The sequence below is a fragment of the Anticarsia gemmatalis genome, chromosome 7 (genome assembly GCF_050436995.1).
Source record: "Anticarsia gemmatalis isolate Benzon Research Colony breed Stoneville strain chromosome 7, ilAntGemm2 primary, whole genome shotgun sequence".
NCBI classification, from domain to species: Eukaryota; Metazoa; Arthropoda; class Insecta; order Lepidoptera; family Erebidae; genus Anticarsia; species Anticarsia gemmatalis.
Window position 1 is genome coordinate 7,673,627 of NC_134751.1, and position 11,553 is coordinate 7,685,179.

Here is an 11,553-nt window from a genome sequence, read left to right on the forward strand (position 1 = left end):
ATTAATGACACTGACAGGAAAACAACCGGCACTCCTGTTCTGACAGTAGTTATCATATATACCTATGTTATATGTTGCAAGCAAAAGTACCTTTTTGTCTACGTATCTCCAATATTAACTGTTTGTGTTTTAAGGTTTTGCGGCACACGACACAGTTTATCAGTTACGTTTGGTTGAGAAATATAAGATTTTGCAGATTTAAAAGAAAAACATAAATAAAACAATCCATTTTCGTATCGCTATTGCAGAAAATGCGAAGGTCGTTAGATAATCTACTGTGTGTATACGATTTTTCAGAAGGTTAGAGAAAGCATAAAAAATGTTTTCAAAGAAATCTTACTGTTAAAGTTGGTTGTACTGTTGCACAATTTATTCTATTTCATTATTTGTGAATAATTTTGACCAATTGATTATACTTTACTCGTCAAGATAAGGAAAATCTTGTTGTTTACGTGACTTATAACTTGGTACATATTTTTAAAGAATATTAACGCTTTTATTTTAAACATTAACTGCACGTTTGGCGCAGTGGTTTAAGCGGTCACCTCGCCGTAACAACCGTAGCGCCGCGTGTGGTGGGTTCGAATCCTACCCGGGACAAATCTTTGTGTGATGAGCACGAGTATTTGTTCTGAGCCTGGTTGTCAATTTATCTATATAAGTATGTATTTAGAAGTATATAAGTATGTTTATCAGTTATTTGGTTACCATAGTACAAGCTCTGCTTAGTTTGGAATCAAATGACCGTGTGTGAGTTGTCCAATAATATTTATTTATTTATTTATTTATATATTATATAATATACTTTTACTACTTATAATATAAATAATTACCGTAAAACGGGGTGAATAGAATTCGCGGGGTGAATAGAAAAAAAATCAGGAAAGTTTTCAAGGCCAATATTTGAGTACTCCTCGTTGAAGAATTTAGTTCAAATTTGAAATGATTACACGTCGATATTACTTCTCTGCGGTGTCATAATTGTTTAAATGTTTAAAATGATATTTATACCCAAAAAAATGCTTCAAAGACTACCGTCCTCGAATGCCTTAATATCGACCTCCAAAACTTTGGATTTAAAGTGGGATTTCTTTTCTAATGAGTTGTTTGAAGTGTTTATCTCTTTAGGTGTATATTAATCTATAAAGATACAATATTGTTAATTGAAAAAACGTTTTTAAACCAAAAAAATATGTTTAAATCACAGAAATAGTCATTTTTTTGTATAAACGGGGTGAATAGAATCGTTTGAAGGGTGAATAGAACTACAGTATGGGGTAAATGGAAACATAGCAGGGTTCAATAGAAACGCGTAAGGGGTGAATAGAAACGAGTGAGGGGTCAATAGAGATTAATAAATAGGGTTGTCAAAAACTGTAAACAAAATTAACATAAACAATTAAAAATTAATAGTCATTAATGTTCTGAAATTCACAATTATCATTGTATCAAAGTTATAACGGCAAACTACTGCATATAGTATGAAAGTTAGTTAGGTTATCTTGTTTTATTTTTTGAGTTAATCTATACGAATCTATACTTAATATTATAAAGCTGAAGAGTTTGTTTGTTTGTTTGTTTGAACGCGCTAATCTCAGGAACTACTGGTCCGATTTGAAAAATTCTTTCAGTGTTAGATAGTCCATTTATCGAGGAAGGTTATAGGCTATATATCATCACGCTACTACCAATAGGAGCAGAGTACGGGTGAAAAATGTTACAAAAACGGGGACAATTTTGACCCATTCTCTCTTATGTGACGCAAGCGAAGTTGCGCGGGTCAGCTTGTGTAATTATCAACGGTTATTTCAATTTTTAAACACACAACCTCCCTTTTCAGCATGTTGGATAAGTCGTCTTTGGCAGCCCTAACAGTTTTTCCATTCACCCCTTTGGTCGTTTCGATTTACCCCTATCGCTGGGTGAATAGAAATTGACCATTTTTTTAAGGAAATATCGTAAAATTATGCATATTTTTCGACAAATATGGTTTTAGCTCTTTCTTCATGGCGCCGGACATGATATAGAATAACCCGACGATAAAAATAACAAGTTATTCGCAACAAATTTTTAGGACAAAGTTGAAAATTGTTTCTATTCACCCCGTTTTACGGTAGTTTACGTTACGTTATTCAAAACCGCTACCAGTAATAATAATTTATTTATGTATAATCTATGAAATGTGGCATTCGTAGTTGTCAAAATCGATTGACATTAACGCTTGACTTTGACGTTTCTTTTTGATTTGGTTTCGGTGCACGAAACTCCAAGGTGTGTGTTTTTATGAAATAATCCTAAATAATCACATAAAGTATATGCCAGAAAAGCACCGCATAGTATTAATTAGTGTTCTTATAAGCTACCCCAAAACCTAGGCGCCTTATTTTGTGAAATTATTTCAGATCACAATGGCAAAACCAAAAGGAGAGAGGAAAGGCAAATCTGCCATCAATGAAGTTGTTACTCGTGAATACACGGTGAACTTACACAAACGGCTTCATGGAGTTGGTTTCAAGAAACGCGCTCCGCGTGCGATCAAGGAGATCCGCAAATTCGCAGAGAAACAAATGGGAACCCCTGATGTTCGTGTAGACACTCGCCTAAACAAATACCTCTGGTCAAAGGGAGTCAGGTAAATAACTCTTATTACTATATCTATCTCTCCTTTACTTGTCAATGTTGTTCTGAGAATAGTCCTCAGATTTTGAGAAACATCAAAACATTTATATACAATACTAAACAAAACATAGGTTATGATTTGGAACTTGCAAGTATCTCATGAGTTATTAGTTATTCCGTGTTGCTGTGTTTTCTAACTTTTTCTAAGTGACACAAGTTATGATTTAAATAGTTTTGATTAGATTAATAATATAACAAATGTAAATTCTTGATATTTGTTGAAGTGGTTATGTTTGCAAATTCATATGAAGAGAGATGACTGGTTAAAATTGGAAACGGATAGGTGTAGTAAAATTATGCTACAACTAAGTGAAGGAATTGAGTGTTGAATATTTTTTTTTCAGAAATGTTCCCTTCCGTGTCCGCGTCAGGCTGTCCCGCAGACGTAATGATGATGAGGACTCTGCGCACAAACTGTTCACGCTAGTGACCTACGTACCAGTAGCCTCCATCAAGGGCCTGCAAACTGAGAATGTTGACGCTAGCCAAGAATAAACTCTAAGTTTAAGTTAATAACTGTTTTTCTTTTTATCCTTTAGTTAAGAACCTAGCAAGTTTTACCTAATAATTGTTTTATAATTTTGCTGAGAGCTTTTTTCTAAGTTTTGTGGACATAATGTAAATGGAAAATCATTATCAAGATATTTTTGAGGTGGAACAAGTTTTCATTCATCAATGTTCTATTAATAATAATTCAGATCAGATAGTTTTATGTTTAATGTAATGAAGGTTAGTAAAGTAGTTGCTACAAATTACTTAATTACACATGTATAAGTTTGAGCTGTAATGCAGTGAAAGTGCATGTCAAATGCTCAATTAGTTTTTTTTTAACAAATAGTTTGATGATGATCATATTGTTTTTTTCTTCTATAAGTGGTCGAATGGCCTTTATTTGAGAGGTGTAGAAATCATTAGATTGGACATTGATTAACTTACTTTCATTCAAGAGAGATGTGTCCTCTCTACTGAACACACGTTTTCTGAGTATTCCTGGCTGGTCAGTGGTCACTAAAGGCACAAGCTACGAGCCCACCACACGAAGCGGCAGCAGGCGACCTGCCGTTTCCACGTATTTTCAATACGCACCTATATAATAATACATATACATTATACATATACGCCTCAGTAGCTCAGTAGATTATTATCGAGAGGTCATAAATGTACTGCGAAAATTGTCTCGTAAGCAGTTTGATCATTTTGGGCCTGGTGCAAAAAATAAACTAGAGCCCTTAAGAACTAAACTACAAAACACAAAATGTTTTGTTGATCCGTTAGCTATAGAGCTCGGGGGCCCCGCCACACCGCATGGCGCCTAGCCATACCGTAACTACGCCGTTGTTACTACATTGCCCGCTAGAGGCGCTGATCAGATTTTCATACAAATTTTGTTGTGGTTTTTGATAGGCGATAGTTGTAGGAAATGCCACCTCTGCACCATCCAGTAATCGAAGCGGCTTCCCATCTCGGTTGTACCAGTGGCTTGATGGCTTGTCAGTTGGTCAGACACATACGCCAACTCTTTAGAATTTCTATACAAGACTAAGACTAGTCATAGGGTACCTACGTCGGTATACAAAAGCGGACTTGTGACTGCTACCAACTACTGTTTTAAGCTGAAACCGCAACGTAAATTACTGCATGCCATTAGCGAATTGTGCTAATATGTGCCCCAATTAGATAATTATTTAGTTTGCCTCGATTAAATAGCTGCAACCCAGTGACGGCGACATCAGTAAAACATGCAATTTGTTAAATAACCATTCTAATCTTTTCTGTCTCTGCAAAAATATTGGAAAAGTCAAAGGTGTATATCAGTGTTTCATGACGTCGTAAAATGTTTGTGTCATACGTAATTGACTAAGTTTCAATTATCTGAAACTGACAAAATAATCTTCAACTAAAAGGTACTAAAATTAGATCCAGGTAAGCCTGCTATACTTAGCTCACGTACTAAGTTAATCATAAACTTTTGTTTACGTAATACAATATTTAAGCGTGTATTACCTATACCTACGTATAGTATTCTAGTCCTGCTGCCGTTCTTAATTATATTGTCGTCGTTCTATTGTGTATAGAGGACAGAGGTAGGTACGTAATGTTACTTAACGGATGTCACTATACTGCAGGATGTGGCACCGGTCGTAGAGGTATACACGTCGGCCGCAACGCTAAGCCTGCGGTTCACTTCCATTAGTACTGCTAAATCCATTACAGGCCCATCTCGTCTTACTATCTGTATTAAGTGTGTGTCTTACGTGTTTCCTTCCAACCCAGCTTGGGCAGGCTTTTGTATCAACAGTAAGGATTGTAAACTTAAAACTTGTACATACATAAATACGTATTATTTGATTGGTAGATAACTACTATTTGCTAAGTCCTACGTACTTATACTAAACTAAGTAGCTACTAGGTATAGATAGGCGAGCAAACCCTACATGCACTAAACTGCGTAAAATTTTAGCTAACTACTGATGAATTGCCATCTGAGATTATTACGTCAAGAAATATGATCTCTCATGATGTCTGTAGGAATTGATTTTATAAAACGAAGTTGCGTTATTTATAGGTACGTAAGTAGATAGGTAATACGTGCTTGTCTTTACTAAGTAAAGAATGGATAGATATGACATAGAAAACGGCCCTCGTGGCATAATGATTAATAAATCAAAACTCTTTGGTTTTGAGAAGAACTAAATATAGTTTCGCATTTTATTTAGCATCATTTTGTTGTTGCACTTGTTAGTAGTTAGCGGTACTTAAGTAGGTAGGTAGTACCTAGCTAATAATGTATTATTGTCATGAAAGTTAGGCAGTGAGTTAAATAAAGTTTAAAACGAAGTGACAAGCAGCAACTGCACACATAAATAAGTAACATTCTGCTAGAGGTGTACAGTAAGGAATAGCGTGACTTTCTCCCGTTTGTGTCACCAACTTTATTTACATCCGTGTGCCGACGCCTGATAAACTTAAAGTATTATGTGGACTCATGTATATGTTCACCTACTTACTTGAAGTTCTATACAATTTATATATAGTTTCGTAGCTCATGGCGAAAACACATACTTAGTTAAAGTAGATACGAATATTAGCTAAAAAATATTTACGGTTCACTCTTCAGATCGACAATTTTATCTATGCTTTTGCACTAACAAAGCGTAGGTATTTACTTATTACCTAAATATCTGTCTAAATACTATTTAGGTAGAGTTTAGACGAATGAAAGAATACGTGGAAAGCTCTCATCATGGTAAGTAGGTATTGCTATTTAAATCCATACTATCCATACTAATATTATAAATGCGAAAGTAACTCTGTCTGTCTGTCTGTCTGTCTGTCTGTCTGTCTGCTACTTAATCACGCCTAAACTACTGAACCAATTTGCATGAAATTTGGTATGGAGATATTTTGATACCCGAGAAAGGACATAGGCTACTTTTTACCCCGGGAAAATTACGCATTTCCCGGAAAAATTCAGGTTGCGAACGAAGTCGCGAATATTCAATACTAGCTGACCCGCGCAACTTCGCTTGCGTCACATAAGAGAGAATGGGTCAGAATTTCCACGTTTTTGTAACACTTTTTACTGTTACTCTGCTCCTATTGGTCGTAGCGTAATGATATAAAATATGTTTTTTTTTCACGAAAAATATTCTCAAAATTATTTATATCTCTTCGTATAACGAAGTCGCGCTAAGGCATATCCGCCATTTAAACAGTTGCCATGACAACGGAATTTTGTTAATTAAATGTCATTATAATATTGATTATTTGCAACTTGGTTCGGCACATGAATTTTCCCGGGAACTGAGTCATTTTCCCGGGGTAAAAAGTAGCCTATGTCCTTTCTCGGGTATCAAAATATCTCCATACCAAATTTCATGCAAATTGGTTCAGTAGTTTAGGCGTGATTGAGTAGCAGACAGACAGACAGACAGACAGACAGAGTTACTTTCGCATTTATAATATTAGTATGGATTATAATGACACTGAATTAACACAATTCCGTTGTCATGGCAACTGTTTTAATGGCGGATATGCCTTAGCGCGATTTCGTTATATTAAGAGATATAAATAATTTTGAGAATATTTTTCGTGAAAAAAAAACATATTTTATATCATCACGCTACGACCAATAGGAGCAGAGTAACAGTAAAAAGTGTTACAAAAACGTGGAAAATTCTGACCCATTCTCTCTAATGTGACGCAAGCGAAGTTGCGCGGGTCAGCTAGTATAAGTATAATTGTATGTAGAAGTATATGAATAGGTTTATAACTACCTACCACAACAATATTAATTATAATTATAGAACTTAGATTGAAGTACGCTACTTCAGTTTTTTTATATTCTAAGAGATTATTAGATATGAAAACATACTTATGCGTTTATAGCATTGACGAACCGATATGCACATTGAAAATACTAAAAAAGCACGCATAGCCTGCGAGAAAACAGTATGCATCACTGAATAAACTGTGAAAGGCCGAATAAATGCAGCACTTTACGCAGTAGGTATTTAAACACAACGTGCACTGAACGTGTCAACATTTTACTGTAAACGGATCTTTATTGTTCGTGTTTCATCGTAATAACAATGTTGAATAAATTGTAGCACAATCAAACATACGCGATAAACGTAAATTTCATGTCGCTATTATGTATTTATGGAAGTAGTGTTGTGGGTATCTATCTATATGACAACGTTATACCTACCTACTCGTAGACAAAACCTTTGAATATTTTAGGGATTGGGATGTTGAAAACCTTTTTTTTCGAAATTTCCTTGAGAAATAGTTTATTATAATTAGGTATTATTGTGAGATTACTTTGCTCCCATATAGACAAGGAAGGGAAGAATTTTGTAAAAGTTTATATCCGTCTCTTTGCGTATCGATGCTTGACCTAAATTAAGTGTGATATAATTTTGTATTCGAATCCCTTTCTTAATTTAGACTTTTCTTATTAGACGAACGGGTTCTAAATGCGCTCTTTTCTTTATTAAATACGGGCAAAGGCTTATTTGATGCAGTGTTTATATGTATATCAAGTCATTCACTGTAGAATTAATATTTAATGCAAATTATGCATATTGAACGTTAACACTTTTAATTAGTTAACTTTATATGCCACCTGCATTGGAAGCTCTTCGAACAACAATAATAATTATCCGTTGATTCAACGTTGATGTTGATATTAAAACTTGCGTAATTTGCCCAAATTACTACAAAGTATCGAATAATTAATTTGAACTTTTCTCATTAAAACATCGCAGTTGAATAAGGTAATGATGGTTGATATAATTATGTAGGTATTGTCACGGTCTTTCATTAGTATAATGACCGAAAATAAAGAGTGATTTAAGTATAAAAATAAGTTTTTTTTATCAGAGATATGCACTTGTTTATGAACAAAGAAATGATGAAGCTTGTTCAAACGCAAATATTTTTCCTGTTCTGCAAAGTAGAAAATATTTGCTCCTACAGCTTTTGCTTGAATAAAAATGGTACATTGTTCAAGTTTTTATTTGTAGCATTTTTGAAGAGAACTTCGCGTAGAATTCAATAAGCTTCTGGACGCGTCTTAACGATGAACGTTCCTTGTCGTCACCACTTGATGTTTCTCCGCCATTGCTTTTGCCTTTCTAATGACAGAAAAGCTTTAAATGAATTCGTAATACTTGACTTGTGCAGTAACAACGTTAAAAGGACAATAAGAGTAATTGATGGGCCATAATTCAATCGATTGGTTTAAATATAATTATCTACGTCATAAATGTCTAGATAATCTTGATAAAAACCATACAATACACAATCAAAATAAAATAGTAAAAAGGTATACGCAATTAGATTGTGTATACCTATTTACTATTTTATTTTGATTGTGTATTGTATGGTTTTTATCATCATTCAGATTGTGTACATATTTAGTGGTGGATATATATCCATATGGAAAGTAAATAACCTGGTGATATGAGAGATGCGTGGTGGTTACCTGAACTACTACTAATACTATCTGTATTAGGACGTATTTTAGTCAACTGTTAAATATAGGTACAACGCAGTTGTTCAACCCCAGGACGCACGGATGGAACAACAACAACATTTCATATTAACGACACAGAAGTTATCTCGTGCCATTGTCAAATCGTGACATCTTAGTTAACAGGGTTTTATGACTCAAGCCACGTGCGAAGAGTTACTACTATCGACTTTGGTACGATCCAACTTGCCACCACTTCGACACAGTTCGCACTTTGACAAGTAATTAATTCTACAACTACGTGTTGTCAGTAACGAATAGAAATTATATTTTTTTTTCAGTAAAAACGTGAACATAGTAATTGATGTTCATTTTACATTACCTGTGTTTCATAAACCTTTGTGTTTGGCAATGTTGTAAAAATCTAGATAAGTGTTTTTCAATATATTTTTGTGTAATGTGTTTTCTTAGCAGAGAAAAGTTTTTTTTATAAACCAAGAAATTATGAAGCTTGTTCAAACGCAAACAAACTCACTAAAATTTTATATAAGTTACCATTTGGTCAAAAAAATCGAGGTGATGAGTAGCAACATTCGACAGGAAGATAAAAATAATATTCAAATCACATGATGCCGATCGATAAAATTGCGCCACACAATATTGTTTACTTACCAACATGATCACGAATAGCAAGTATGGTTAAAGCCTGCGAGGTCGAAGGTCCGGACGGGCATGCCGGATACATGGCTCGCCCCTTATCACACTGGCCTAATGCCGACAACACTGAACTGTGAGCTTACGATACTACACTTTTCCCTCCTTCGGAGATTAGAAGCGTGACGGGTATACACAAATAGATAAGTACTGGCCATTATTATATCTATTAATTTTGTTTATTCAAACGTTACTTCTCCAATAAATGTCACCGGGAAAGAAAATTAAATATTGTAAAGTATCTCATTTTTTAAGGGATGAGAAAAAATCCAAGTGTCATTTGTGAGAGCCGTCCCCGCTCGAACTCGCACTCAGCAATAACGTTTCTCTCAAAGCTGTTCCATTAAAAGTGCATAAGTTATGTTTTTACTTTGCCTCTTACGGAATATTCGCGGTAAGTACCTATACGAATACTGTATGTATGTATAATAAACAATATTTAAAACTACTAATTATTTCGAACCACTTCCGCGTATTGAATAAGTAGTGCTTTAAAAATAAAGTTGAATTTTATCATTATTTAACAATTCAGCCAAATAAATACATTTATATGCTTTTATTACAGTTTGTAACGAAAAGTAAATATAATAATGCTCCATTTGGGCTTCACTCGATCGCTGAATGGTTATTACTAGGAAGGGCAGCCGAAGGTATTATCTCTCGCGCTTGACCGAGCTTCGATCACCGCCTCGACGATTCCCAAAGCCTTGTTAAGGCCTAATGACACGAGAACAACCGAATTCTCCACTTATTTATACCTTTCAACTCTCAGATAGCTCTCGACATGATTCAGGTGATAATCATGTGGTTCACTTGTGTGAACAAAAGATTAGTATGTGTTTATAGGAATAAAAATATTTCTTCAAAAAATTGTACATAAGTACTATTTTGATATTGTGTTGCTCACTGAATCCGGCTTAGCTAGTCTCAAAAAAAGTGAAAAGTTAAGTGCTTTAGCTACATTAATATTCAAAACTGTATTTCGACTATCGCTATGGAATACGTGTGTACGTGTTACCTTATATTCGTATCTGCAAACTAAAGAGTTGTGTGGAGTGTGGCAGCAATCAAGCACAGATATCACGTACCTCGCCGTAGATCTAATAAATGTCCCGTGTGTGCGCGAACGGAGGCGTTGCTTCACCTAAATTATGGACTATACGGTATTTTTTTGTTTTACCAATACTTTCCTGGTTGAACGTATTTTTAATGTCATTTATCTTGTCCCAGATACAACATTCATGTGAAAACCAACCTTTGGTCCGATTGTATTCAACAAATCAAGTATGCTTAATGCAATTATTGTTGCTTAACGGTTGCTTGTGTATTACAAAAGCAGGTTCAGTATTGTTCTGCAATCACGCAGTTTAATCATTCTGTGTAATTGACCATTTCTACGTAAGTGTATGTGTTTGTCAATCAGTGCGTAATTTATAACAATTGCATTAGTACAATTGTATAATAATTACCTGCCTTACCTAACTACACCGTTTTATATGTACCATTGTTCAATGTACAGTTATGTCTATAAAAATAGCATTTTCGATGTTTAGATAAAATATGGTGACCACGACAAAGTAACAGATTATGTTTAAATGTTTCACCACAATAATTTTTTTTTAAAAACGAATTCAAATAAAAAAATATTAAAAACACGAAAAAAGCTATGATTAAATGATCGGATAGAATTCCATATTACATAAAAAAACGAAAACGTGTTACAAAATATTTTATGGAAACGTTACATACATACATATATACGTACATTAAATCACGCTCATTTTCCACGAGGGGAAGCAGAGCCCAAATAACGTTGCATGCCACGATCCTTAAAAACTTTTTGCTTCATTCGCATCCATACACCTTGTCATAATTAAATGACCGCTGCCGCATAATCTTTTTGAAAGGTCATTCCGTTTTAGTAAATCAGGATAATAATATAATAAATGTAACATGGCATATTCTCTGTAATATTTTCCAACAGGTCCGTGATTTACCTATATAATAGTATAAAGAAAAACTTTCTAGTCGAATCCAATAGTAAAGGTGCTGTAAAGTGCTACGCAGTAGATATGGTTGGTTACGCTACGGTTACGAACCGCTACGAGAGTTCTACAGAGCTACGTATATTCGAACAAGGTAACTTAAAAAATATTTTATTGCATTGTAACAAATAGTATGAT

At 34.5% G+C, this 11,553-nt stretch overlaps 1 protein-coding gene across 1 annotated transcript; it reads left to right on the top strand.

Moving 5' to 3' along the window:
• The first annotated feature begins 2,131 nt into the window (after positions 1-2,131).
• On the top strand, positions 2,132-3,195 carry RpL31 (ribosomal protein L31). The gene is made up of 3 exons (XM_076116851.1): positions 2,132-2,271; positions 2,403-2,632; positions 3,024-3,195. Exons 2-3 carry the CDS (start codon positions 2,409-2,411, stop codon positions 3,172-3,174), a joined length of 375 nt encoding a protein of 124 aa, XP_075972966.1. The 5' UTR covers positions 2,132-2,271; positions 2,403-2,408; the 3' UTR covers positions 3,175-3,195.
• Positions 3,196-11,553: the final 8,358 nt, after the last annotated feature.

What these genes read in the sequence shown, in the direction of transcription:
- RpL31 (XM_076116851.1), top strand. Translation starts at nt 2,409, where the DNA reads ATGGCAAAACCAAAAGGAGAGAGGAAAGGCAAATCTGCCATCAATGAA. An exon ending in CTCTGGTCAAAGGGAGTCAG is followed by an intron (nt 2,633 to 3,023) that starts GTAAATAACTCT and finishes TTTTTTTTTCAG; the next exon opens with AAATGTTCCCTTCCGTGTCC.